Source organism: Talpa occidentalis, unplaced genomic scaffold, assembly GCF_014898055.3.
Source record: "Talpa occidentalis isolate TD23 unplaced genomic scaffold, MPIMG_talOcc4v2.1 talOcc4.7, whole genome shotgun sequence".
NCBI classification, from domain to species: Eukaryota; Metazoa; Chordata; class Mammalia; order Eulipotyphla; family Talpidae; genus Talpa; species Talpa occidentalis.
This window is the reverse complement of record NW_023605083.1, coordinates 136,080,344-136,107,711: the sequence shown is the minus strand read 5'-3', so window position 1 is coordinate 136,107,711 and position 27,368 is coordinate 136,080,344. Positions and strand designations below refer to the sequence as shown.

Sequence of the window (27,368 nt, the reverse complement as noted above, 5' to 3'; positions counted from 1 at the left end):
CACTGTCCCCCGCGGCCCTGCCCCCACACTGTCCCCCGCGGCCCTGCCCCCACACTGTCCCCCGCGGCCCTGCCCCCACACTGTCCCCGCGGCGTGGCCGTGGCCTGTCCAGCTGTCCTCACGCAGTCCTGACACCCGCCCTGACACGACCTGCTGGCGCCCCGGCCCAGCGCGGCCCCTGGCCGTCTCTCTGCGGGGCCATCCGCTCACCGGCCGCCTCGTCAGCTGCTGCTTTTGTTAGCGACTTCGGGAGTGACGTGGCTGTGCCGCTGGCGGGCGGCGGGGGGGCGCTGAGGACACCTTCGGTCCCTTGGGGTGTCCGGCAGCCTTCTGGGTCTCACTCTTCAGAGGCCCCCCGGAGGGGCGCGTCCTGATGGTGGGTACCTGCGGGCCAGACGTGCTCCGCTGAGCCTCCAGCCACCCTGCAGGGCCGGCGTCCCTTGGGACGGCAGGAGGCCATGCGGGGCCGTCTCCGTGGCGTTTCCCACACCCTCGTGGGCCAAGACGGGGCTGGTCCTGGGGGGAGGGCAGCCAGGCCTCAGACTGGGCCCTGCGGGGAGGGGCAGACTGGCCGCGGGGCCCAGACACACGCCGCCCTGCAGGCCGGCTTTCTTTCCACTGTCAGGGGCCATGCGGGGGGCAGTGAGCCGTGGTGACCTGAGCCTGTGTGATTTGTTCTTCTAAAGAAAAAGGCCTGGGGCCTCCCTGGGGGCGCCAGGGTCAGTCTCCCCACTGTGAGGCTGTCGCCAGCCACCGCGGCCTGAGTCTCATTTGGCCAGGGAGTGACCCCCAGAGCCCAGCAGACGTCTCCTGTCTCCCCGCTGCTCCCCTCAGCAGTGGGTTTCAGTGGATCCGCCTGTTCTGCTCCCCACTCTGTCTCTGGGGCGTCCTCTCACCCCCGGCACCTCTGGCCTGCACCCCAGCTCTTGAATCATAAATAAATAAATCTTTTTTAAAAAGTAGAGAAAAACCCACGTTGTAGGATTCTGACATTTGGGTGCTTTGGGGTGACACACACCCCACGTGCTGTGTCTCTGTGGGACCCCAGACCTACTGCTCCTAGGAGTACCCGCCGGGGCAGGCCCCCACCTGCTTGGTGGGGAGGTGGTGGCTGCACTGCCCAGTCCAGCCGCTGCCCCACCCTCTGCCAGGCAGGGTGCCCGACGGGGGGGCCAGCCCCTGTGCACACGGGTGTTTCGGACGCTCAGTTGACAGAGCAGCCTCACGCTGTTGAGTCTAATAACTTAAAGGCCGGGCTTGTGTCCCCCCCACGCTGCTCTCCCCTGGCAGTTTGTTTCCCGAAAGCGTAAGTCACGACGGGCTGGAGATGAACAACAAAGGAAGCCCCCAGGCGGGCCTGTCCCCCGGCTGTGGGCAGCTCGGGTCGAGGCTGGGCCTCCCCGCTCTCCAGAACGCAGGGCGTGGGCGCTGCCGCCTGCGCCCTCTCCTGCCCCCGAGGCCATCCCTGCTGTTCTGGGACAGCCCCTGACAGCTGCTGCCGGGTGGAGGGAGGGCCTGCCGGGCCGGGGGGCGGCGTGGGCATACCCGAGGGCCGAGGGGCTGGACGTGTCACCGTCCCTGCCGCGGGTCACGTCATCTCGAGCTAAAACCGGGGGACACGCTCTGCAGGGGGCGGCGCAGGGACGGGTGCAGGTGCCCAAGGCGTCTGGCTCCCCGGGCACCGGCGTGGAGCCAGGTTAACCTGCCGGTGGCGGCACAGGTGTGCGGGCGGTCGGGGGCGTCCCAGGACCTGCTGGCCAGGACGGCGTCGACCAGGGGTGAGCCCAGCTCCTGCCCTCTTCTGCCGCAGCTGCCGCCATGCCGCCGCCCTCGCAGCCCCCGCTGAGCGAGCTGCTGGCGCGCAAGGAGGAGGAGTGGCGGGCGCTGCGGGACTCGCAGGCCCAGCTGCAGGAGGCCGCCCTGCGGGACGCGCAGGCCCAGCTGCAGGAGGCGCGGGGCCAGCTGCGGGCCCTGCAGGAGGACTTCATCTACAACCTGCGGCTCCTGGAGGAGCGGGACCGCGAGCTGGAGCTCCGTGACGCCGCCGTCGCCCGCGCGCGTGCCCTGGAGGAGGCGCGGCAGGCGGAGCTGAGCGAGCTCAGGGTCCAGGTGGCCAAGCTGCAGCAGGCGCTGGCCCGCGAGGCTCAGCGCACGGAGGCCCTGCAGCGGCAGCAGCGGCTGACCTGGCAGAAGCACCAGCTGGACCTGGACAGGCTGCACAGGTGAGGCCGCCGGGCGGGCACGTCAGCGCCCCCAGCGCAAGGGGTGAGCGCCGCGAGACGCAGCCTTTCTCTGGGTTCCGATACGTCGGAGATGGGCCTGAATAGCTGCGCTTTTTCTGTGAGTGGTGGGTGTCAGCAAGTCGCGCCTGAGCCCGCCAGCACGCTAATGTCGTGGCGTGTGTGTTAAGGGAGCCGGCCTGAGGCCGACCCTCTGAGCACCTGCTCTGCTGTGAGGGTGTGTGCTGGGCCTTGGGACGCAGGACCCCTCCGCGGGGTGACTTTGGTAAGCGTGAGAATGAGACGCCCCAGCTCCCACGGCCGCCCGACACCAGCGCGTCTTCCTGGGCCTGCGCATCTGGCTGCGTCTCCAGGGTGCGGGGTGTGTGTGCGGGGTGAGACGCGGCGTGTACATGCAGGGGTGGGGTGTGGGTGTGCAGGGGTGTGGCATGCGTGCAGGGGTGGGGTGCGGGGTATCCAGGGGTGGGGCGGGTGTGTGCAGGGGTGGGGTGTGCAGGGGTGAGGCAGGGCGTGTGCAGGGGTGGGGCGGGCGCGTGCAGGGGCCGGGTGAGGCACACCGCCAGGGTCCTGGCACAGGCCTGGTGCCCACCGTCCTCGCAGGGTCCTCTCTGCAGGGGTGTGGCAGGCCGGGAGCTCCCGAGCCGCCATGGGCTGAAGCCCCTAGTGGGAAGGGCCCGGGCCGGCCGCCTGGCGTGCGGGGTCTTCCCCGTCCTCCCCCCAGACCCGCCTCCGCTGGGTCCCTGAGCGCCGCGCTCGGCCGTCCCTCGGGGCTGGCGGGGGACGCGGGGTGTCCTGGTCCGCGGTGCCAGGTCCCCACCACCGGGCGGGTCGTTCCCGCCCCCTCGCGGCCCCCCCTTGCCGGCCCCCGGCGCGCAGCCGTGGCGGGCCCCCTGGCCGGGCGGGGCGGCTTCTCACGCGCGTGCCGGGCAGCGCCGGGGCCGGGGAGCTGGCGCAGCAGCGGGCGCGGTGCGAGGACCTGCGGCGGCGGCTGGAGAGGCGGCTGGAGGCGCTGGACGGCGACCTGGCGCTGCAGAGGCAGGTGCGAGGACAGCGGTTCCCGGGGATTGTCTCTGGAGGACGGTGGGGCAGGCGGGCGCAGGGGCTGGGTCGGGCCGCGGGCAGGAGCCTCCGGGGCTGCCCGTAGCCGACCGCGGGAAGCACGGACCGCGGCCGGTGGACACGCGGGGCGGGGGCGCGGGCCGACCCTGCGGAGTTGGGTTGGAAGGGCACCTGAGGCGAGAGTGGGGACCGCCCGGCCCAGCCCTCCCCCGGGCCTCTCTGTCCAGGAGCTGCTGCAGGAGTTCGAGGCCGAGCTGCGGAGGCGGGAGCTCGAGGCCGGCCAGCAGGCGCGCAGCATGAGCGGCGAGGTCCTGGCCCGCGAGCTCGAGGTCGGCGGGGCCGCTGGCGGGACGTGGGGCGGGGCGCGGGGCAGGGTGGGGGGCAGCCCCGCCCCCGGGGGAGGAGAGCCCAGGGCACCCCCCTAAGAGGCTCCCAGAGCTCCTTGCGGGCCGCGCCGGTCTGGGATGGTGCTCCTGGCTGAGGCTGTGGCCTCTCCTCTGGGCACCCGACCTGGAGCACCTCGACCAGGACCCGCTGGGGGCGGGTGACAGAGCTGGACAGGGCGGGGGTGCTGGCCTGGGCTGATGGTCCCCAGGCGGGGTGCAGCCTGCTGCTGGTGTGCAGGGAGCCCTGCAGCCTCAACCCAGAGGCCCTGAGGCCCCAGGTGCCCTCGCGGCCACTCTTCCCACCAGACGCTGTGCTTCCCAGAGCACCAGCCCTGTGGCCGGCCCCTGACAGCCCCCAGCCCCAGCCCTGCGGGGAGCGGCCCACAGGGACCTAGGACGAGGACAGGGGACGGGCAGGGAGGGGCGGCAGGGCCAGGCCCTCCATCTTCATGTGCCCCTCCTGCACCCTCCTTGGCGCTGGGGCACGGCAGGCGGGCGGGTGGCGGGGGTCTCGGCCCTCTGGGGTCTCCGCGCCCTGGCGCGGCCTCCGGCACGCACAGCACCGCCGGGCTCTGCCCCCGCAGGTGAAGGCCCTGAGCCGGGAGCTGGCCGCACTGGAGGAGGCGCGCGCGCGGGCTGCGGAGACAGCACGGGGCTCCGAGGGGGCGCGCGCCGAGCTGGAGCAGGAGCTGCGGCGCCGGGAGCAGGCCCTGCAGGACCTGGCAGCCGCCAAGGACACCCGGTGCGCACCCTGGTGCGGGGCCCTTGGGCTGGGCCGGCTCTGTCGGCCACTCACGCTGGCTCTCTCCAGGATAAGAGACTTGGAGGCGCGGCTCCAGGCCCTGCTGCTGGCCACGAGAGGGGAGCAGGAGACCCTCCGGAGCAGGTGCGTGTCAGCGCGGGCCCGGCCCCGCCAGCTCCATCCTCAGCCCCATGGGGAGACCCGTGCTCCCGCCAAGGCGCTGGCGGTGCCCCCCACGGCAGCCCCTCGCCATCGCTGCGGCCCCTGCGGCCCCAGCCTGCGTGGGCCGGTGACCACGGGGTGGGCCCCTCCGCTGCCCTTGCGCTGGGCGTGGGCCCGAGGTGGGTGGCCTCGGTGTCGAGGGTTTCGCGCGGTCACAGGAGCCAGAAACAGACACGGGTCGCGCTCTGGCCCGTTGTCGCGGTGAGCGCGGGTGCGCGCGCCGCCCAGATGGACATCTGCGGGTGGCAGAACGCCCGCTTGGTGTCGCCAGGCGCCCTCCCGCTGCCAGGCTGCCTGCGGCCGCCCCTCCCCAGCAAGGCCGCGCCAGCACCTGTCTGTGGCCCCTGCCTGGGGCGGCCCCGTGCCCGGCCGCTGCGGCCGCTGGCCGGCGTCCGGGGGTGTGGACCTTCGCGCGGGCGCCCAGGAGCAGCGGCCGGGCCGCCTGCAGGGGCTGCGGTCAGGGCCCGGGGCAGCGCAGGACCCCGCTGTGTTTCAGGCATGAGGAGCTGGACCGTCTGGCCAGGGAGAGGGACGTGGCGCTGGCGGCGGCGAGGGGCGCCCAGGCTGAGCAGCTGCAGACCCTGGAGGCCGGGGCCCGGGAGCTGCAGGCCCGGTGCGAGGCCCTGGAGGCACAGCTCCGCGGGGCGGCGGGGAGGCAGGCGGACGCGGCCAGGGAGAAGGACGCCCTCATCAAGCGGTGAGTGGCCGGGCCCGGCCCCTGCACCCGCCCCCCTGGTCCCGGCCATAGGGGCCTGGCCGCCGCGGGGCCCCCGTCGCTCCAGTGGTTTCCCTCAGCCCTCGTGTCTTCCTTTCCCTGGAAGGGGCGGGGGCGGGGGCGGGGGGTGGGGGTAGACACCCCGTGCTCCTCTCCTTTTTCGGGGATGAGCAGTGTCCCCGGGTCTAGGTGGAGACTGCGGACAGTGCAGGCGGGGGGTGGTGTTCCAGCGAGTCCCGGGGGGCCGGCCAGCCGCGGGTCGGGCAGCAGTGTGGGCATGGCGGGGCTCGGGGCGCGGCGTCCGGGGTGCAGCCGAGTGGGTGTCAGCAGCGGGCACGCGTGGGGGGCCGTGCATGCAGCAGCCAGGAGAGCCGCGTCACGTCTGTCCAGGCTCCGTGAGGACGCGTCAGCACTGAAGTCCGGCTGGGACGCCCAGGTTGCCCAGCTGTCCCAGGAGATGGTCTCCAAGGACCTGCAGGCGCAGGCACTGCGGGAAGAGGCCGCCTCGCTCCGGGCGCAGCTGGCCCAGAGCCAGCAGGACGTGGCCAGGTGGGCAGTGCGGGCCCCGCCCAGCATCCTGTGAGGAGCAGGCCCGGCTGCCCAGCCGCCTCGCCTGGTTGGCACCATGTGTTTTCCAAACCATGGTGGGCACAGAACGGACATGCGGGGACAGTGCCCGCCCCGGCCCTCCCCGAGCCCTGCCGCCGCCACACTCCCAGCGGTGGGTGTGGGTCTGTCGGTGGTTTGTCCCTCTCACCTGAGCCTGGACGTCGCTGGCATGAACTGGGGTCTACCCTTTCCCTGGTGGGGTCGTGCTACCCGCATGCTGGCCAGCGGCCCCTGCCCTCTCCTCCCACCGCGGCCGCGCGCCGGGTCAGTACGGCCCTTCCGGAGACGCAGCTTCGGGGCTTTGCTCTTGGGCGCGGCCCGGCCCGTCCGCCTGCTCGGTTCTTGTGCACGTCCTTTGCTTCGACTGGTCGCTCTCCAGCGGCTGCCGAGGGTGGGCTTCCGGCGGCGACTTGGGCCGGTCTCTCTCCGGGAAACGGCAGCGTCCCCTCAGTGCTGTGCCCCAACTGGACACCCTCAGCCCACGCGTCTCCCCAGGGCTGCCAGGACAGCGCTGCTGCCGCCGTCCGCAGGGGCCGGGCGGGGCGGCTCTCTGGGCCGCTGGCTTCGGGCTGCGGGACGCGTCTTGTGGCGCTGTCCTCCGAGGACTGGGCGGGGTGGCCCTGCCGGTGCCCTCACAGGTGCCCAGCGTGCGCCTGCCCCCCGCCGGCCGCCCCTGGCCGGAGGGTCCTGAGGAGATGGGCTGGGTGGAGGAGGCTGCTGAGTCCCTCCTGCTGCTGAGTCCACCCCGCCCCCCGTGTCCACGCCGCCCCGCGGGGCCAGGAAACCAGGCCCAGCCTTAGAGGGCGAGCCGGGCCTGACCCTCCCGCTGCTGTGAGATTCGTGTCGACCATTTGTCTTTCCTTCCCGCCCTGTCGGCGGCTGTTTTTCCAGCTTCCGCGCCTGGCGGGGCCCTACGAAGGCCGCGCGTCCTTCAGTGCCTGTCCCTTACGAGGTCCGCGGTGAGCGAGTCCCCCCCGCAAGCGCCGCGCCGGGTCCCGCCGTCCCAGAGCCGCGAGCGGCCGGGACTCCCGGTGGGCGCGCCGCCCCCAGAGAGCCGGGCTGGGCCGCGGGGCAGCCGCTCGCTGTCCCTCAGGCGGCTTCTGCAGCCCTTGGGGGCGCCGACCGCGGCCCTGCTTCCCGCCCAGACCCCTCGCCTGCCCGGGCCGCGTCCCCGGGCCTCGTGGCTGCCCCGGGCGCCTGGGCGACGGCCGCGACGCGGTGCTGGTCCTTCCGCCGCTGCACCCCCGCTGCCGCCCTTGCGCTGGCCCCGCGGCCCCTTGCTGCCCGGCGGCCTGCTGAGGCCCGGACCCCCTCGGGCGCCACGCTTCTGTCCCCCGGGCGGGCGGCCCTGGAGCTGCCGCAGCCTCTGCTCCCCGCGGCTGGCCTGAGCCTGGCTGTGGGCCCGCAGCTGGCCCTCGGGCGGTCTCTCCGCCGGCTCCTCACAGGCCTGAAACGCAGCGGCGCCCGCCTGGCCCCTCGGCCACCGCCGCCGGCTCCAGCGTCTTCCGGCTTGTGGCGGCTCCAGGTGTCCGTGGGGTGCGGGGCGGCGCCGTCTGACACGGGCCTTGCTGGGGCGGGTCGAGGGGGCCGAGCCGGCGCCCACCCCTCGGGCCCCCTGAGCTCTTCAACGGCCGCAGGTACGGGCAGCAGCTGGCCCTGGCGGCCGGCCGGGAGCAGAGCCTGCAGCGGGACAAGGCGCAGCTGGAGCTGGACTGGCAGCGGCGCTGCGACGGCGTCGAGCGGGACCTGCACCGGCGCGCGGAGGGCCTCGTGCAGGCGCTGAGCGCGGCCAGGGACCAGGTGCGCGGCCGCGGCGGGGTGTCCTGCGGGGCTCGCTCCCGGCGGGCGGCCCTGCAGCTGCGAGCACAAGGTCGCGGGCTTTGCGGCCTCGGATAGAAGCCCACCCGGCCCCACCCCGCCCCACCCCGCCCCACCCCGCCCCACCCCGCCCCGCCTGCCCGCCAGCAGCCGCCTGGCCCGGCCCCGCGGAAGCTGAGTCCCGGTGTCCGCAGGTGGCTGCCAAGCTGGAGGAGACGGAGCGACGGCTGCGTGACCAGGAGGTGGTGCTGAAGGACTTGGCCCGGGAGCGGGACCAGGCCCTGCAGGCGCTGCGGACGCCCAGGCCGCTGCCTGAGGCTGGGGAGGCCCAGGTCAGGCCGCAGGCCCTCAGCCCCCGCCAGCTCTGCCCGCCGCGCCGCCCCACGGCTGCTGAAAGCCCAGGAGGCTGTGGGGCAGCGCCAGGCAGACCCACGGGAGTGGCGCTGGGCCGGGAGGAGCCACGTCTGCCACATGCTGGGCCTCAGGCCGGCCGCGGAGGTCAGGGCGCTGCGGCCCCTGCCCAGCCTGTGCCCCTGCTCACCCACGGCGCCCAGAAGGGCCCCCCCATGCCCTGTGAGCCTGGGGTTCCGCAGCAGCCCCACCCGTAGGTGTCCCCAGAGTCACGTTCACCCAACAAGGCGTCCCTCAGACTCCGCAGGAAGCCCGGGCTTTGGGAGGCGGGGCTGGGTGTCCCTCGCTGGGCCGTGCCCCTGGACTCCTGAGGCCACTCACCTTCCCAGCTTCGAGGCGCCCGCCAGCTGTGTGGGGGGTGGGGCCAGGCCAGTGGGGATGGGGTCAGGCCTAGTGAGGTGGGGTCGGGCGTGCTGGCCCCCCCCACTCCCCACTCCCGACTCGGGCTGGGGGATGCTGGGGGGCGGGGGCTCGGGGCCTGGAGGGCTGTTTGGCAGCTTCTAGCCAGCGCGGGGGAGTGGAGCCTTAGAGGGCGCCCTGCGGGTCAGGCAGAGCCCCTGTGAGGCCTGGCATGAGGCCTGGGCAGGACGGGCGCCTGGTGGGCATGTCCCCTGCACGTGAGGGGCCTTCGTGCCCAATTCAAGACAGCAGCTGTGGGTAGCTGAGGCCTGCAGTCTGGAATGGCCCCAGGGAGAAAGCCCCGGGCCCTCCGGAGGTCGGTGGTCAAGCAGGCTGGGGGCTGCGGCTGGCCCTGTGCGTGGGAAAGCCAGGGCGCTGGTGCACCCGGGGTCGTGCCTGCCTCGGTTGCAGAGTGAGTCCCAAGCCGCATCTGGCAGCCGGAGCAAGCCCCAGCCGCAGGGACCGGGGAGCACGGGGCCCACGGCCTTGCGGGGGCCTCCTCCGCTCCGGGCCTCAGCCCCGCGCCTGCCCGGCCCCCGGCTGCCTGGGCCGGGCAGCTGGCCGGCTCCTTGCCGAGGCCTCCTCTGCGCCTCCTGCTGGCCATGGCAGGCCGGCGCCTGGGGCCTGGGGACGGGTATCTGGCGGCCGGTGGGACCGAGGGCCGTGTGCAGGCCGATCCTCTGCTCGTGCCGGGCAGGCCCGAAACGCCTGCGCCTCAGAGTCTGGAGCGTGGTCTGCTCCGGTGTCTCAGCCCCCAGCCCGGGAGCAAGGCCTGCTGCAGAGACGGCCGTCCCGCGGTCCTGGCCCCGCAGGGCCCCCGGGCCGAGGCCGCCAGGCAGGGTGCAGAAGGGACAGCCCTGTGCCCTGGGCGTCCCCCGCAAACTAAGGGCCAAGTAGACCGGACTCGGAGCAGGACAGCTGCCGGCCCGGACGTCCCCCTCACGGCTGCCCCGTCGGCTGCGTGGACAGCTGGGCCGGCGCACGGCCAGGTGCGGAGCGGAGGCTGGGGCGGGGTCGCTGCGTGGAGCAAGTAGGGAGAGGTGAAGGGGAGAGCGGAGGCCCCCCGCCCGGCTGAGGCGCGCTGCCCAGCTCCGGGCCGTCCAGGACCTCGGGCGCGCGAGCCGGGCCCCTCAGCTGCCGTCCGCCAGCAGCAGCCACCGGGGCGCCGAGGGAGGAAAGGCAGTTCTGCGCCGATCGGGCCGTGGCATCTTTGAGGGCGCCTGGAGCCTCTCAGCAATGTTGGGGTGCACCTCCACTGTTCCGGGGGGCCTCGCAGTCACCTGGTGAGAGGGAAGGGATAAGGGGGGCTCCGTGCCCTGCGACCCATACTCTGTCCCCGTGCGGGCCATCAAATGTGGGGAGGAGCTGGGGTGCGGGCCAGAGGTGCAGGGGTGAGAGGACTCCCCAGAGACAGAGTGGGGAGCCCATCGGGCACATCCGCTGGAATCCACTGCCGAGGGGAGCAGCGGGGAGACCGGAGGGGTCTGCTGCGCGGAGAGTGGGGTCCCGCGGCTGCCACGCACGGGCCCCGTCAGTTTCAGGGCGACTGTCCGTCCACCCGAGCCTCCGGGGGTGCGGCTCCGTTTTAGGGTTAGGAACGACTCGCTGCGGCCCCCGCGCCGTCTGGTGGGGGGACTGCTCTGCCTCCCCACAAAGAAGCCCCCAGCCCTTAGCACGCGCTCCCTGCCCCGCGCGCCTGGCACCGCGGCCTCTGGACCTGCTGGTGCTGGGCTTTGAGTGAGTGTCCAGCTCGCCCGCAGCGCGGGTCTCGGCCGTGAAGCGCCCGCCCCCCGTGGTGGCAGCCGCCGCTGTGCTCCGCCCCCGGCCGCGGCTTGGCGGGCTTGCGTGTGGCCACCTTCTGGCTCCCGGGAGTCGTGCCCTGTGAGACGCGGCTCTGTGGGCCGCTGTTTCCAGAGCCTGGGGTCCCCCGTGAGCGGCCGCAATGACCTTTGAGGAGTGGAAGGTTCCAGCCTCCCTCCCGCGCCCACACCTGCCCGGCCTGTCTCTGTCCCGGCCCCCACTGCGGCGGCCGACGGCCTTTGCCTGGACAGGAGGTCCCGGAGCCGCAGCCGTCCTGCCTCCTGAGACCTGCGGGGAAGGGGCCAGCGCTGGCGCAGCTCAGGCCCGCACAGCCTCGGCCAGGCCCGTCCTCCTCCCGCCCCACAGGCGCTCCCCGGGCGCCAGGACGGAGACCCCGGGGCGGCCGCTCTGCCCAGCAGCGAGGTCCAGCGGCTGCAGGAGCAGAACGCGAGTCTGCGGGGCGCCGTGGCCCAGATGCGACGGGAGATGGAGGCGCTGAGCGGCCAGGCCCTGCCCCCGCAGAGGCCCCCGGCACCCCCGCCGGTGAGGGGGGAGGCGGGGCCGGCCTCTACTCCGGCCCTGGGGGTCGTCTCGGCCCCATCCATAAGGCGTTTGGAAGTGGGGCGGGCGACCCCTGCGGGGGGAGGGGCTGAGCGCCGGGTCAGCACCCCGCAGCGCAGCGGGGTTGTCACGGGAGGTGGGGGGAAGCGGGAGACGCGCGGGTGACGCTCAGGAGCCGGCGGTGGGCGCCCGGGCTCCCCGGCCGAGCTCTGCGGTGCCGGCGCCGGGCCCTCCCGCGCTGCAGCCCCGGGCTTTGGGCAGGTCACGCGCAGGCCCTTGCGGCAGAAATACGAAGCCTGAAGCATCGACTTAAGAGCCTGGAAGAGCAGCTGGGGCGCGTGCTGGGCCCCGCGGAGACGTCCCCGCCCGCAGCTGGCCCTGCCCCCGCGCCCGCCCCGCCGGCCGCCGCGGGTAAGACTCGTCCCGTGGGCCCGGCCCTGGCCGGGAGGCGGCACACAGACCAGCCTCGCTGCCGCTCGGAGCGGGCGCCGGGCGGGCCAGGGCGGCCGGGCGGGGGCTGCCTGCAGCGGGCGGCGGTCCTGCTCGCATCCCCCGTGAAGCGTGGAGGCCGGACTGTCTTTCTCCGCTCCTGGTGTCTCGCTGCCCAGAACCCCCGTCTGGGGCCGGCCCGGCCGCGGCTCTGGAGGCCGGCGTGGGGCCAGGGGGCGGCGGGACGGCCTCCGAAGGGCCGGTGCTGAGGGGATCGCTCGCCTTTCCCTCCTGGGCGTCTGGCGTTTTGCTCTGGACACGAGCCTGTGTCCGGAGCCCCCGGGCAGCAGGGCCCTGGCGGCGGCCGGCGGGGGCTTGGCCTGGCGCTCCCTATGTGTCTGGCGGGGGGAGGGGACGCCTGCCCGGGGGCCCCAACTCAGGCCTGTCCTGGCGTCTGCGGCCCTGGCTGCATGTGGTGGGCAGGAGGCAGCGCGTGGCCCGACCCCGCCTGCCCGGGGCCCCTGGGGGGCGTGGACGAGCTCCTGCGCGGCGGGGCAGAGACCCTCCCGGCAATGGCCTGTGCCTCCCGGCCCGGCGCGCGGTGCCCCCTTCTCTGCTCCCCGCGGGAGCGGCTGCCAGCCGCTGCTCCGTGTCCTCGGCTGGTGGCCAGAGCTCAGCTTAGACCCCGCCACGCTGGGGTTTGAACTGGGGGTTCTGTTTCCCAGACGTGCGGCCCCTTCCCCCTGGGGCTCCCGGGACCTGCCCGGGGCCCCGCCCCCAGCTGCAGTTGTGTGGCCTGTGAGCTCGGGCTTTGGGGGGCAACTGTGGCCACCCGGGGATGAGGTGAGGTGTCCTCCTGGTGTCCACGTGGCGCCCGGGGCTTGCGGGCCTCCCCCCAGGATGCAGCGGGCATGAAGTCCCCCCCCAGAGAGGGCAGCTCTTGACCCGTGCCCTTCAGCCCAGCCTCGCCCTCCGCAGGCGCAGCCGAGCCGGCCAGTGCCGCACCCCTGGGCCGGGCGCTCAGGCGGCTGGATGCCCGAGCGGGACTCCTGAGCCGGCTGCTAGTCCAGCTGCAGCAGCAGGTATGGCCGCCCCCACGGGTCTCCGCCGGAGGGCACTCCCGGGCGGGCCGGCGGTGGCAGGGCCCAGGCATGCCCGGCACTCGGCGTGGCCCTGGCTGGCCTGAGTCCAGACGCAGGCCCTTGCCCCCGGCCCTTGGCTCCCTTCCGGGATGACCGCCGCCCACTGGCTGCAGCCGTGCCCTCGGACCCGGGCAGTGCACCCACCAGCTCATGGGCTCCCCGTGACCGCCCAGCGTGCTCCGGCCCCTCCCGCCAGCCCCTGCCCCCGGCCTTCCTGCCCTCTGAGCCCGCGCCCCCTCCCTGACACCGCTGACCATCCGCAGGTGCGGCGGGAGCCCCTGGACCTGGGCGCCGTGCGCCGGGAGCTGCCCCGTGAGGTGGACCAGGTACAGCTGGAGGTCATGGAGCTGCGGGAGCAGGTGGCGGAGCTGCAGCGGCACCTGGGCACGGCCGGCGGGGCCCCTGGGACAGAGGTGGGTGCCACGCTCACCTGCCCCGTCTCGCCGCTGACGCTGCCTGGACTGGGTGGGCAGCAGGGAGGGGCAGCCCCCCCCCGCTCCTCGTAAGACCCTCCAGCTGGCCGCTCAGGGCCTGTGCCCCGTGGACGTGTCTGCGTCCCTGACCGTGCACTGGGCAGGCTCTGCCAAGTCCACGGCATGTGTCGATGGACACTGGCTCCCGTCGGGGCCTCCGTTTGGTGAGGTCCTCGGTGGCTTGAGAGCAGCTGGCACTGTGGCCAGGGGCTGCCAAGGCCTGACTCCACTGGCCAGTCGCGGCACCCATGCCCACCAAGCTGGAGGCCAGGCCAGACCTGAGGGAGCGGGGTGGCCTCTGTCCCACACACCGGCATGACCTTGCTTCTAAGGGCAGCTGCAGAGCGGACTGTCCGTGACGTGTGGCAGCAGCAACTGAGGGCGGCCTGACCCTCAGCAAAGGGACACTCTGGGGACGTGAAGGGCCGCGGGCCCTGGCAGAGCCAGCAGGCACAGCAGAGCACGCACAAGGGGGCGGCAGGCGCGTGGGGGCCTCTGCGGCCTCGAGGGGGCATTCGGCGTCAGAGTGTGGTCCGGGGCCTCATGCCCCAGCTCACCGGTGCAGGCTGGGCACACCCGCGCCCCGTGTCTGCGGCCCAGCCCAGGCCCACTCAGGCCCTTCGCAGGTGGTGGACAGATGGGTGGACTGACCAGCAGCGTCCCCTGCCCTCCTACAGCTGCCCAACCCTGTGTCCACACCAGCCTTCGGCCCCGCGGCCCGCGCCACCAGGCAGAGCCGTCCAGGCCCACCAGGGGGCAGTGTTGGCTGCCAGAGCAGGGACCAGAGTCCGCAGGCCTGGAGCCCTTGTGGGCGTGGGTGCCCCCGCCCCCCCATCCCACCCCCCCACCCCCCCAACCTCCCCGCTCCGCAGCCGCCTGGGAGCAGGTGCCCAGGTCTCGCGGACTGGCCCCTCCGGGCCCTCCAGCAGTGGGACTCGGGGCTGCCAGGCAGCCGGCCGGGGCAGGGCTGGTCCCGAGAACACCCGGTGCAGGCTGCTAGCCCACCCGCTGGGCCATCCAGGGGGCCAGAGTGCGGCCTGGCCGCAGCCCTGCTCACCGGGCCCCGGGCCCGACAGGGGCCAGGAGGGCAGGCAGTGCCCCCTCCCCCCCCCACAGCCCAGGCAGGCGGTTTCCTCGAGGTGAGCTCCCGCCCCCGCGGGCTCTGAGGCTCCTGACTTGGGAGCCCCCGTCCGTGCTCCTGGGGGCCCCAGGTGGAGCAGCAGGGGCCATGACCGGGCTGCGGGGGGTCAGCCCCGGGAGCCCCCCCAGGCCCCTGTGGGAGCCTGCCCCGCTGCTGGCTGGCGGCCCGCCCGCCCCCTCCCCCCGCCTGGCCCGCGTAGGGACCGTGCTGCCCCGGCTCCCGGGCCACCTAGAACAGCAGGCCCCGGAGGGCAGGGGCGCCTGCCAGCCCGGACGCCTGGGAGCCGGGACAGGCTGTGCCGAGACCGGCCGCTTCCTCGTTCTGGCGCCAGCTCCCGCGGCCAGGAGCCCGAGCGGCGCTCCACGGGTCAGCCGGTCACGCCCCAGCGGCCGCCGGCCGGACTCGAGGAGCCCCTGCCCCCTCCCAGCCCCCTCCTGCACCCGCCTTCCGGGGGCCCTGGTGCCTGCCGCGGGTGGCCGCGGGCCGCCTCCTCACTGGCGCGTGGGGCCTCTGCTCGGCCTGGACACAGCCCTGCGCCCTCGGCCGCCTCCCGGCCTCCTCCGCTGCCCCTGCAGTCGGGCGGGGGGCCTCCGTGGCCCGCGGGTGGAGGGTGTCCAGAGGCAGCGGGAGAGACAGTCGGGGGCACCGGGCGGGGGAGGGCCCAGCATGCCGGGTCCAGGCGGAGGCAGGCGCCGGCCCCCCCACCCGTCCCCCCGCGGTCCTGGGGCGCCAGAGGCCAGAATGGGAAGGGCCTTCTCGGGCGCAGCTGGGCTGCCCAGCTGCCTTCACGGGCACAGTGCAGGTGGCGCGGCTGGGGCGGCGGGGAGTCGAGGCCCACGTGGCCGCCTGCGCTGCCCCCCACCCCCGGCTCACCGGCCCCCGCCGTGCTCTCTTCACAGGCCCTGCTGGGGCCCCCCGCGCCCACACGGCCTGCCCGGCCCATCCCGCAGCTGCAGCGGAAGCTGAAGGAGGCGTCCAGGGAGATCCTGCGGCTGCGCCAGGAGAGGGAGCAGCTCCTGGAGTTGGGCAACCGGCTGCGTGCGGAGCGGGGCCGCCCGGCGGGTGAGGACCTGCACCCGGGGCCCTGCCTGGCCGCCGTGGGGAGCCCGCAGGTGCCCCGGCCTCTGGGGCTGGGCCTGGCGGGGGCGGCGGCGTTCCCGGGCCGTGCCGTGGCGGGATCAAGGCGGCAGCGTGTCCCAGGCGGCCACCCAGATGGCCGGAGGCCGCGGACCCCAGCCTGGGCGCTGGCTCCTGGACAGGGTGGCTGTCCTGCCGGAGCCCGGCCCCAGGGCCCCGCCCGATAGGGTCACGCGACAAGCTCCGAGGCCTCAGCAGCTTGGCCTGAGGCGGGTCACTTCCTGCCGGACCCTCCCTTCCCACGCAGCGTGAGGTGGCCCTGGCGGCCTGTCCTGGTCTGGCTGGAGCTCTGAGCCGCCCGTGGGCCCCGCCCCACCCCCACGGCCCTCCCCCCTCCAGAGGCAGGGCTTTCTTAAAGATTGGGTTTTATTTACTTAATTATTTATTTATTTTCCTTTGTAAAACTGGGGTGTAGGCCACAGGCGGGGAGGGTGAGGACTCCCCAGAGACAGAGTGGGGAACAGAACAGGCCGATCCGGGCCTCCCCGGCGGCGCAGCGGGTTGAGCGCAGCGCTGTGGAGCCGTCCGCAGCCGGGTTCTGCAGGGCGGGTTCGATTCCCGGCCAGCCAGGGGGATTCCCCCATGGCGCGCAGACCCCTCCTGCCGTGCCCGCGGCTCCCCTCAGCAGCGTCTTCAGTCGTCTGCCTGTTCTGCTCCCCGCTCTGGCGAGTCCTCTCCCTCCCACACCTCTGACTGTGCCCCGGTTCTTGTATAAATAAATAAATCTTTAAAAAAAAAAAGAACAGGCGGATCCACTGAAACCCACCCACTGCTGAGGGGGCCGGGGAGCCCGGAGAGGGCTGCTGCGCCCGGGGGTCACTCCCTGGCCGGGGTGGACTCGTGCTGCGGAGGCTGCGGACAGCTTCACGGCGCTGCGCCCCGGCCCTGGCCCCCGGGGGGACAAAGGCAGTTTCTAAGGGTTTGAGTGACTAACAATTTTAAAGACCTTGTGGGGCCAGTTTTAGGTTTATGGCAAAATCAAGGGGGAGGCGCAGCCCCCATGGCCCCAGGCGCGCGGTCTGCAGGGGCACGCCGCGGCCGGTGTGGGCCAGCAGGACCCCTGGGCCCCCGGGCGCCGCCGCAGCGAGCCTCGGACAGAGGATGCGGGCACCGCCCCGCCGCCCTCCCCACCCCCTCCTGTGCGCGGGCGGCAGCGTGTCTGGGTGTCCGTGTTCTGTCTCTTGTCATTTTCCTGCTGAGCCTCCGATTCGGCTAGAGACGGCCCGGTGAGAGCGGCACCGGTCGGCGTCCGGCTCGGTCTGTCCCGGCACGCGCGGGGTGCGGGGTTAGGTGGGTCGGCTCGGCCATGCTCCTGCCCGCAGTTCCACACGCCCTGGCCCCGGCGGGCAGCGGCTCCGCCTCGCAGTGACCTTGGCCCCTGCTGCTCACGCCGGAGACGCTCTGAGGTCTGCAGGTCTGGCCCGGGACGAGGCCTCTCCCCGCAGGTCCCGGCGTCCTGCCCTGCCCTGCCCTGCATGGCCGTCGCCTCGGGGCCCGTGGCCGCCTGACGCGCGCGAGCATCCTCAGCGGCCCTTTGGCACGAGTCTTCCCTCCCGGCCGCCCTCCCCGAGGCTGCGGGTCTTTCCCTGGGCCCAGGCTGCACCCACCCCTCCAACGTGAGGCCTCCACCCACCCCGAGGCGCCTGCCAGCTCAGAGCGGCCCCTCCCCCGCCGCGGGCTGTCGGGAATGGCCCCGGGGCGCAGCCGCTGCCCTGAGCTCAGAGACCATCTCCTCGGCCAACCACACACCATAAAGTGGACACGAGGCAACGACCCCGGAGGGGCCACGTGGGGGACCTTGGGTCGGCCGACTCTGCTCAGACCTTGGCACGGTTCAGCTCTAAAAGCAAACCAGGGGCCTCTCCCTGGCACCTCCATTCCCACCGCACCTCAGTCCAGGCTCGCACACCCGCGCCGGGCCCCGCGGCACCGGCTTCCGGCCGCCCTGGGTCAGGCCCCTCCCCCTGCAGGCCCCTGCCGGGCTCTGTCCTGACGACGGAAGCTTGGGTCCTGACTTTGGTTTGAACCCCCAACTTCAGGTCTTTGGGGTGTGTCCTGGGCAGAGGGTCACAGGCTGCCCCCGCGGGCACCCCTGGACCCCGCGTGAGGTCCCGTCTGCGTAGTGACCCCGGCCCCCACTCGCGGACCCCGGTGCAGCTTCGGAGCCGGCTTTGGAGCCAGGCGCCGCGCAGACCCAGGAGGCCTCACGTCCAGGCTGGGTCCTCGGCCTGCCTGCCCGAGGCTGGGCACGGGGGCTGCGGGGGAGGGTCGGGCTGCCCACGGGGGCCGCCCACGGAAGCCGCCCTCGTCTTCTTGCAGGGCCGCCGCCTCGCCCCTCGCCCCCCACAGCGGCTCCCGATGGCGCCCCCCCCCAGGGACGGCCCCCGCCCGCCTCTCAGGTAACATGTCCCTGGACGCTGTGTCCCCCCAGGCCTCAGTGCAGCCAGCACAGGGCATCCCGGCATCCCTGCCGACCGCCCCCCCGGCACCGTCCCCGCGCTTGCCCTTTCCCCGGGGGCTGGAGGGCGCCGGCCCCTCGGCCTGCTCAGGGGCCCCTGCGGGGCGGCCACAGAGCTGGCGCGTCCTTGCCGGGGCCGGGTCCTCTGCATGTCTGGAAGGACGTGGACGGTGGCGCCTCGGGGTGAAGACCATGAGCCCAGCAGCAGGAGGCCCCGCAGCGGGCGGAGAGGGGGCATCCGGGGCCACGTGTCTGGGCTGCGCATCCGTGTCACTTAGACGCGCAGCTGGAGCGGGGCGGGGGGGTCCCCACGGCTGCAGGACCAGAGGGCCCAAGGGCGGCCCCAGCCCCCCGCGCCGGCTGCTGGCAGGAGCCGCCGAGTCCCTGGCGTCCCAAACCCCAGAAGCGTGGAATTGTCTCCTCCCCGCCCCGGAGCTCGGCCTCCTGCCGCGGCAGAGCGGCCGTTTCCTTCTGCCTGAGCCTCTGGCTGGACGCGCGCGACGGCGGGGCCAGGGCTGGGCGGCAGCGCCCACGGCGCAGCTGGGGGGGACGAGGGGCGGTGCTCATGCCGCTGCCTGGGGGGGCCTGCGGGGGGTGGGGGTGCCACGGGCGGGACAGGCTGGCAGAGACCCCGGGGCGCACTTGGGAGCTCCTTCCCACCCTCCCAGGGGCGTGGGCCCTTGTTCTCTGCTGGGCTTGTCCACGCTCAGAGGGCAGCGGCCTCTGAGCCACCCGCCTCGCCCGCCCGCCCCTCGCTGCCTGCCGGCCCTTCACTGCCCGCTGCGGCCGGTGCCTCCCGCAACCTCCCAACCCAGCAGGGGCGCCCCGAGGACCATGATCACCACACCCGGAGGCCCCCCTCCCTGGCCGGCAGTGCCCTCCAGGACACGTGGAAGTTACTGGACCTGGGCTCCAGCCCCCCCGGCCTCTCCTCCCAGGAGGACGCGGCTGCAGGTAGGGCGGGTGGGCGCGGCTTGGTCCCGTGGGCTGGAGAGCTTAGCCCGCGGGGTGCGCCGGGCCCGTGTCCCTGTGACCTGCAGGTGACCCGGCCGTGGCCGCTGCGCTCAGTGGACGTGTGTGTGGGCCAGGAGCTGCCCGCCTCCGGGGGTCAGCCCTTCTCATCTCTAAGCCTCCCCGATCTGCTCCCGCCTGGCGTCACGGCGGGTGGGGGGTGGGCGGGAAGAGGAGGATTTGGGGGGCAGCCTGGCCCTGCAGCTCCGGCCCTGCCCCCGGGAACACACGGCTGACTGGACGCCGCAGGCTTTATCTGGAAACAGGGCCGGAGAGAGCAGGGCCTTCCGTGGGGCGCAGCGGCCAGCGCGGGCCTGACGGGGAGGACGCAGCTCCGGCGGCCGGCTGAGGGTGCGGGGCCGGGGCGGGCGGGGGCGCCGCCGACGGAGCGTTTCTGAGATGCGCCTGGGCAGGGGCTTGTGCAACCCGGCGGGGCCGTCGGCCGCCCCGGCCCAGTGGGGGAAGCGGCACTGAGGGTGGCGGCCGGCCGGACCCCGCACCAGTGTCCCCAGCGCCTGGCGTCTGTGCTCGTTGGGGTGCGGCCTGGGGCAGGCAGGTGGCGGGACGCACAGGTGCGCGGTGCCCAGTGGGGCAGGGGCGCCGTGCGGCTGGAGGTGAGCCTGGCTGGAGCCGGGCTTCGCTGAGAGCCGCCTCCCGCTGCACGGCCCAGCCCCGCACCGGCCCCTCCCCTCTGCCGCCCCCAGGAGGGCCTCTCGGGCGCCCCAAGCCCGGGAGCCTCACGCTCGTGCCCCCCGGCCAGAGAGCGCGTCCCTCTCGCGTGCAGCCGGGGCAGGGGCCTCCCAGATGCGGGCGCGCACCCAGGCTCTGCGGGCTGTGCTGTGTGGGGCGCCTGCCAGGGCAGCTAGCGGCCGGTCCTCTGAATGGGGACCCCGCTCTCGGTGGGGAGCCCCTGGGAGGCCAGCAGGAGTGGAGGGCAAGGGAGGAGGGAAGGGTGTCAGGCCGGGCCAAGCTCCGGCTGGAAAGCCCCAGGGAGGGTATGGCGGCCGGGCTCTGAGACAGCCGAGGCACCTCTGCCAGGAGGCCGGTGCCACCCAGGCTGAGCCCAGGGCAACGGGTGGACACGCTGGTCATCCCGAAGGAGCCCTCCCTTTAGAGGCATCCTGGACAGCCAACGACACTGCGTGGAAGCCCCGTGCTCTGTCCGTGTGCCCCTGCCCGGCCTGCCTGGCCTCGTGTCCTCTGCCCAGCCCTGCCCCTGCCCAGCCCTGCCCCCCAGCGTGCCCCTCCACAGGCCAGCCAGGCCCGTGTGGCCCGCGGGCTGTGGCCTTGATCCTTTGGCTGCCCGGGGCCGTCCCTGGCTGAGCACCGGCTCCAGGCCGTCGCCTGACCACTGCCTGCACCACCCTGAGGCCTGGGCCACCTCCTGCCCTGCTCATCTGGCCACTTTCCAAGGAGGACTAGAAATCTTGGCCTTTATTTAGAATTTTTTTCCCCCAACGATTTATTTATTTATTTATACAAGAGCTGGGGTGCAGACCAGAGATGAGGGGGTGAGAGGAGTCACAAGAGACAGAGTGGGGAGCAGAACAGGCAGCTCCACTGAGACCCACTGCTGAGGGGAGCAGCGGGGAGACAGGAGGGGTCTGCGGCGCCGTGTGGGTAGCTCCCTGGCTGGGATCAAACTCGTGCTGCAGAGGCTGGACAGCCTCATAGGCTGCATCTTAACCCCCTGCGCCCCCAGGGCGGCCCTTTAATTAGGGTATTTCGCAACCAATTCAAAACTTGGAAAAAGTGTGGGCCAGAGGGGCGCCGGGTGGCCGGGGCAGCGTCCTCATAGCCAGGGCCAGTTCGTCGCCAGGACCACTGGCTGGGAGCTCATTCTTGGTCACAGACACAAAAATGGGTACCTGGTGAAACCCCGGGGTACCCGGGGGCCCCTCACTCTCACGGGTGCCCAGTGCTTGTTTTTCTTTTTTAAAGATTTATTTATTTATTTATTTATATAAGAACTGGGGTGCAGGCCAGAAGCGCGGGAGGGTGAGAGGATCCACCAGAGCCAGAGCGGGGAGCAGAGCAGGCAGAAGGACCGAAGTACACTGCTGAGGGGAGCAGCGGGCGGCAGGAGAGGTCTGCGCGCCATGCGGGACCCTCCTCCGGTGGCCGGGGAGCAGCCGGGGATCGAACCGGCGCCGCAGAGGCCGCGGGCAGCTTCACAGCCCAGCGCTCACCCGCTGCGCCCCCGGGGAGGCCCGCCCAGTGCCTGTTCTGGGTGGCGGCGGGGAAGGCGGCCTCCCGGCAGCCTCCAACGTGAGACGGCGAGACGCAGCCAGCACAGGCTTCCACCGTCAGACCCCGTCAGCTCCGCAGCGGCCCCCCGGGCCAGTAGGCGGGGACCCCAAGGCCCAGGGGGTGGCCACTGTCTCCAGACGGCCCTGCCCCCGCGTCCCCTTCCTCCCGGCCCCCCAGCACCCCCACAGCCCCACTCCAGCTCTCGGGCCTTGGCAGCAAAGACGTGGGGGGGGGGAGGTGGCAACTGTCCCCTGGAGGGGCTCGTCCCGTCCGAGCTCCCGGTCACTGCCCCCTCCGGCCCTCCCGCAGCCACCGCTGCCCCTGCTCCACAGAAGCCCTGGGCGCTCGCGGCAGCAAGGGGAGGGGATGCGGGGAGACTCCGGGGGCGGCCTGGGGGGCCCTCGAGACCCGCTGCGTCGGACAACAGCCGTGTCTTGCGGTGGCTGCCGGCCGGAGCACAGCCCTGTCTGGCGTCCGCGAGGCGGGTTGGGTCGCCCTGTCCTCCTGGAGGCGGTTGTGACGCTCAGGGCGAGGCTGTGTCCAGACGACCCCGTCCGTCTGCGTGGCCGCGCTGCGCCCGCCCTCGCGTGCCCGGGGTCCCGGGCTGGCTGCGCCTCTGCTCCGGCTGCTGTTGGAGGACCCGGTGCCGCCTCCCTGCAGGCGCAGTGGGCAGTCACGGGGGCAAGACCGGTCCTGGAGGAAAGGCCAGGAGGCCACCGCCGGCCGGGCGTCCCACAGGCCCGGGGCCCAGGGTCACCCTGGAGAAGTCCCCGTCCCAGCGGCGCTGTCTCCAGGCCAAGCCCTTCTGCACGCTGAGGCCTCACGAGGGTCTCCGGGGCAGGCGCCAGGCCCTGCGGAAGCCGGCTGACCCCCGGCACCCCAGCCGAGAGGACCAGGCCAGAGGGGCGGAGACGAGGGGCCAGCGAGACACCAGGGGTCGCAGCGGCCTGTGTCTAAGGAAGACATGGGGGGGCGGGGAGGGGCGCCCGCGGAGGGAGGGGGAGCTCGCTGCCAAGAGCAGCGCCGAGGCGGAGGCGCGGGCGGAGACATGGCCGGCGGAGGGTGGTGGGGGGCAGGTCAAGAGCTAATGGTCCTTTTTCCCTAAATTTGATGAAGACTCAACTCAGACTCACATTCCCTTCCCCGAGCAGAAGGGCCGCGGGGCCAGCTCCCTGCTGCCCAGGGGAGGGCACAGGCCACCAGCGGGGCAGCCCTTGTGGCTGGACACCCGTGCCCCCTCGTGTGGGGACCCCAGAAGGGGCTGCGTGGGGTTCGTCAGCTATAAGGAGACTGTCCAGAAGTAGAGCTGGACAAGGCCGTCCGCCAGGCCGCACCTGCCAGAATGAAGCACCCCAGCAGCCCTGCCGGTCAGCGGCCACAGGCCAGGTGTCCAGCTGGCGGCAGGAGAACGGCCTGAGGGTGGGGCGGGGCTGCTCTGGGGCCTGCTGCGGGCCACGGGCGCTGTTCCGGAAGGCTGGCGGAGCTAGGCGCGCCTGCGGCTAACCACGGCCCCGCTCTCCAAGGCCAAGCCTGGCCAACAGTGCGGGGACATGGACTCGGAGCGCCGGCTGGACACCGCGGGGCAGGGGGGCGGGCGCAGGGCTGGTGGGCACGGACAGGCGGCCGGAGGCCCAGCAAGGCCAGCCTGGGCAGCAGCAACACCAACAGGATGGGTCAGACCATCCCTTAGAGGCCAGACACGAGGATATGGCCAGGCCTGGGTGTCTTCAGGATCCCTCCTGTGGGGAGGCCCAGCGGGTCAGCAGGAGGGTTGGCAAGCCCCGGAGGGATGCTGGCAGCCGCTGGGCCACAGCCTTGCCGGTGCCCAGCGTGTCCCACAGGATGGACGGCTTGGGCCGCAGGACAGGCCACAGCAAACGACGTGGCTGTTTCCTGACCACAGAGGAGCTGCACGGGAAACCAGAGTCCCTAGAAAAACACCCCAGGGTTTCAAAAATCAGAGCCGTGAGGGTCCGGGGACAGCACTGGGGGAGGCCGGCCCCGCCCCGCCCCGCCCCGCAGTCCCCAGGCTGCAGGAGGGAGACCCACGGCCATGGCCCGGGCCTGCGCGGCGGATGCTTGGGGCCTCCTGAGCCCTCGGGCCTCCTAATCATTCTCCCCTGCGCCCTCGGGCCTCCTGGGGCTCATTACCGTGCACGCGGCCGTCTGGAGTGCCGCAGCCGCCTGCCGCCGCACCCTGGGCCTTGCCGGCCGGCCGGAAGAGCTTGGACACCCGCTGCTGTCTCGCGCCAGGAGGGCTGCGGCCCCCGGAGGGCACGTGGGCCGTGCCGGCTCGCACCCCCAGCACAGAAGGCCGGGGGCTGGGCCGTGGGGTCCTCGCCCGGTGGCTGCGTCCCAGGGTGGCAGGGCCGGCCCGCCAGGCCATCGGTCACCACGCACCGTGTGTGGTCTCGACATGCAGCCTTTACCACACCAGAGAAAGGGGCCCCCGCTTCAGCCAGAGTGCCGGTCGGCGCTGGAGCCGCCTCTGCGCGCCGGACTCCTGCCAGGTCACGTCACTGGAGCTGGGCACGCGTGCCTCGCTCCTGCCCGCAGGCGGGCGGCCGTCACGTCCCTGTGTCCACTGGGGCACGTGCTTGCCACCCCCAGAGTGAGCCAGCAGCCTGCGCTCTGCTGGAAGGTGGGTCACGGCCTGTTTTTGGGAGCTGGGAATCCGGCAGGGCCCTGGACGCGCCTTGGTCCTCACTGGGCCTTCCAGTGGGCTGTGGGCATCCGCCCCACCCGGCCCCCGCTGACCAGCCCCTTCCCACACTGCCCTGGGACTCACCAGACTTGCACGGTGGCTCATTCTGGAGCCTGGGCCTGGGCCCCATTGGGGTGGGGGCGCCTGGGGCCTCTGGTCCCCGATCCTGGGTCTCCTGCTGCCTCCCCGCAGCTACTGAGCTCCTCCGTGAGCGCAGGGCCCCCGGGGTGGGGAGGCCAGAGCCGTGCGGAGGCAGCGAGGGCAGGGCCTGCCCTGGTCCTAGAGTGGCCTGTGGCCTGAGCGCGGTGGTGGCTGCCCCCCGGCCGGCTCCATGGAAAGGGGAGCATGGCTCCCACTTGCCCTTTGGTGCTCCCAACCCTCTGGCCGGCACCCTGGGCAGCCCCGCCCCCAGGAACCCCAAGATGTTTGGGTCCCCGCAGGGCTGGGTGTTGTCCGGGCTGTAGGCCTAGATCCCCGTGGACGGGACAGGTCAGCTCCACCCGCACCAACTCTGCCTTCCAACCTGCCTGCCCTTCTGGGCCTCTACCCTCAATGCAAAGTGGGGGCAGGGCCTGGCCCCCCTCAACCACTCCTGTGCCCAGCTGTTGCCCTCCAGCCTCCGTCCGGCACTGTCTCCTCGTCCTCCCCAGCCACCCCGGCGTCCACATGCCTGCTGCCCAACACCCTCCCTCGGCTTCTCCAGCCGCGCCTGCAGAGCTGAGCCCTGTGGGGCCAGGCCTGTGCATCCACCTGCGTGGCCTCTGCTCGGTCTCCCCCCAGAGCCCCCGGTCACTCCCTTGCCGGCAGGGACTGCACTGGGCAGCCCGGGGGGCACTTGGGTGAGCTCGGAGTCAGCGGAGGCCCCAAAAGTGCCGTCGGAAGAGCAGGTGGGGTGGGGGGGCTAGCTGCCTGGGGTGGGTGGGGCCACCTCTGTGCCCCAGGACCAAATGGACAGTAAGCCAGGCCTGGGCTTTACTGCCTGTCCGCCCCCAGCCAAGTGGAGTCTAGCTCGACCGTCCACTCCCTGGACACAAGGGGCAGCAGGGCTCCCTGCAGGGGCCCTCGGGCTGGCTGCCGGGGCAGCTGGGGGGTGCCCTGGGATGGCCACCGATCAGGAGGGCTCCGAGGCGGGATCTAGGGCACGCGGGGTCGCTGCCGGGGTCGGGGTGGTGCCAGAGGAAGCCGATGGGAGCCCCCCCAGCCTGGCCCGGCCTGGGCCCTGAGCCATACCTGCCCTGGCCGGGGCCCCTTTCCGGGAGCGCAGGGCCAGGGAGGCCGGGCCCAACAGGTCTGGTGAGAGGAGGCCGAGAGCGGGCAGCTGCTCCTGGCCACGGCTGTGCGGCCAGCCCCAGGCAGCGCGGCTGGGAGGGCCCTTTGAGGTCACGCACCCAGCAGGGCCGCCTCCGCCCTAGGGCCCTGCCTGAGGAAGCTTCTGGAAGGAAATGGCCCATTGCGCAGAGGCCCGGCCAGGAGGCGGCGGGGCGGGCGGCCCACCTGGGCAGAGATGCGGTGCGAGGCCGTGGGGTCGGGCTGGAGTGGACGGCAATTGCTGCCCTGAGAGAGCGGCTGGGCCCAGGGACCCTGCGCTCAGAGGTGAGCATCAGGGTGACCACGGGAGGCCAGAGGCCCCGAGGACACTGGAGTAGAGGGGGGTGTTTGGCCTCTAGTTGCAGCCTTGGGGACGCCGCCAAGGAGGATGGGGCTGGCCCCGCACCTCACCTGTGTGCCCTTCGAGCACAGGCCAGGCTCCTGGCCAGCCCTGCCCGCTGGCCAGGCCGGGGCCCCAGTGGAGCCGTGGAGCCGGGCTGCCCGTGTCCACGAGGCCTGGCCTGCCAGCAGCACCGTCCGCTGCAGCTCCCGAGTCTGCGTCTTGTAGTAGCTTGGCAGTAAGTTCTTTTTTTTTTTTAACAAAAAAAAAAAATACATTTTTAGTTTTACTTTTTTTTCTTAAGATTTAATTATCTTTGCATATAGCTGGGGTGCAGGGCAGAGGCGCAGGGCGGTGAGAGGACCCCCCAGAGACAGAGTGGGGAGCAGAGCAGGCGGATCCACCCAAACCCACGGCTGAGGGGAGCAGCGGGAGACAAGAGAGGTCTGCTGCGCTACGGGGGTCACTCCCCGGCCAGGACCCGACTCAGGCGGCGGCAGCGACAGCCTGAGACTGACCCGGGCCCACAGGGAGCCCCTGGTCTTAGTTTTAAAAGTGTGCGAAACAGTAAAGTCCGAAGGATAAAGAAACCGCCGGCTGAGCCCTCGCGCAGAGACCTGGGCGGCTCCCGCTCCAGCCTGGGCCTGGCCACGCGCGTCGGGGCTGCTGGGCCAGAGGAGGTGCCTGGCGAGCGCTGACCATTCACCCCAATGCCCTCCGGGAGCCATGATGAAATGTCCACGAGGGCAGCTAGTGCCTTCCGGGCCAGCTGCCCTGAGTGCCCAGCGCAGGGAGGCCAGGCCAGCGGGCCTCTTGGGAGACGTGCCCACACAACTTCCTGTGCCCACACCCAGCCAGCGCCCGGCACAGCCACGGCCATCCCGAGGCCACACTCGGGGGACCCTCGGGCCGGCAGGGCTCCCAGAGGCGAGCAGGCATGCGTGTCCGGGTCCCGCTGGCAGGAAGCCACCCCGGGCAGCCGGGCAGCCTCTCGCCCAGACAGACCCTGTTCTCATCTCTTACTTGGCAGAGTGCGAGGTGCCTCCGGCGGCCGACCCCCCACAGCCCCCCGCTGGGAGCGCCGCCTGCCCTGGAGGGGCCTTCACCATCAGAGGGACGAAGGTGGAGGCCCAGGCCCGGGCCAGGCCCGCCAGAACCTCCGGGGCACGTCCAGCAAGAACTCAGCACTGCCAGCGGCCCCCCAGGATCCGGAACTACAACTTGAAGGACTGACCTGGCCGGCCCAACCCGCTCCCTGCCCCCGCTCCTGGGCAGCCAGTGCCTCCTCCTCGCTGACCATTAAAGCTGGCGTCCTGCAGGCTGCTGTCTCGCTCGGCGGGCCGGCCGCGGGGTCACAGCTGTGAGGGTGGAGCTGGGGGGCGGGCGGGAGCAGCAGGGGTGGCCTGTTGATGCCCCCAGACCAGAGCCGCCTCCCACGGGCCTCACAGTCAAAACACCCCCTGCCACGTGGACAGCCTTGGGGTCCCCGGCACCTGGACGGGCACCCGGGGGTGACGCCTGACCCACGTTGGGTGAACGCTCGCTCCCAACCTGCGCCGGCACCGCAGCCTCACGGGCCCTGCTGCGGCCGGCCGGGCTTCAGGCCCCGGGCGTCCTCCCCGGCGGGACCGTCCCTGGGCAGTGGGCTGGGCCGCGCGGCTCTGGACCCGGCCTGGGTGCTGGGGGCCCGCGGCTGCCCTGCAGACAGGCTGCCCCGCCAGCGCCCGCGGGCGGGTTCCCTGCTGCTCCCGGCACCCGGCTCTGGGAGCTGCGCAGCCCAGGAGGCCCCCGGCCGCCCCGGCCCGGCTGTCCGCGCGGCTGTCCGCGGGGCTGCGGGCGCCCCGCTCCTGCCCACCGGCCGCAGAGGGCCGTGGCCGCCGGGCGGGTGCCCGGGCAGAGCCCCGCCGCGGGGCGGGCGCGGTCTGGGGTGCGCGGAGCCCGGCGGCCGGGGACGAGGGGAGGCGGGACGCGTCGGGGGTCCGGAGGCCCCGCGCGAGGCTCCCCCGTGGGTCG

At 73.0% G+C, this 27,368-nt stretch overlaps 1 protein-coding gene across 1 annotated transcript; it reads left to right on the top strand.

Annotated features, from left to right (window-relative positions):
• The first annotated feature begins 1,818 nt into the window (after positions 1 to 1,818).
• On the top strand, positions 1,819 to 26,712 carry CCDC57 (coiled-coil domain containing 57). Its single transcript, XM_054688627.1, has 17 exons — positions 1,819 to 2,222; positions 3,171 to 3,279; positions 3,527 to 3,628; positions 4,270 to 4,427; positions 4,497 to 4,571; positions 5,146 to 5,346; positions 5,755 to 5,913; positions 7,611 to 7,773; positions 7,986 to 8,123; positions 10,768 to 10,944; positions 11,235 to 11,373; positions 12,370 to 12,473; positions 12,797 to 12,946; positions 15,047 to 15,407; positions 17,604 to 17,683; positions 18,561 to 18,696; positions 26,386 to 26,712. Exons 1-17 carry the CDS (start codon positions 1,819 to 1,821, stop codon positions 26,586 to 26,588), a joined length of 2,859 nt encoding a protein of 952 aa, XP_054544602.1. The 3' UTR covers positions 26,589 to 26,712.
• Positions 26,713 to 27,368: the final 656 nt, after the last annotated feature.

Bases quoted from the DNA above. Each gene is read 5' to 3' on its own strand.
- CCDC57 (XM_054688627.1), top strand. From the start codon at position 1,819: ATGCCGCCGCCCTCGCAGCCCCCGCTGAGCGAGCTGCTGGCGCGCAAG. The intron at 4,428-4,496 runs GTGCGCACCCTG...GGCTCTCTCCAG, and splicing joins GCAGCCGCCAAGGACACCCG to GATAAGAGACTTGGAGGCGC. The intron at 8,124-10,767 runs GTCAGGCCGCAG...CCCGCCCCACAG, and splicing joins CTGAGGCTGGGGAGGCCCAG to GCGCTCCCCGGGCGCCAGGA.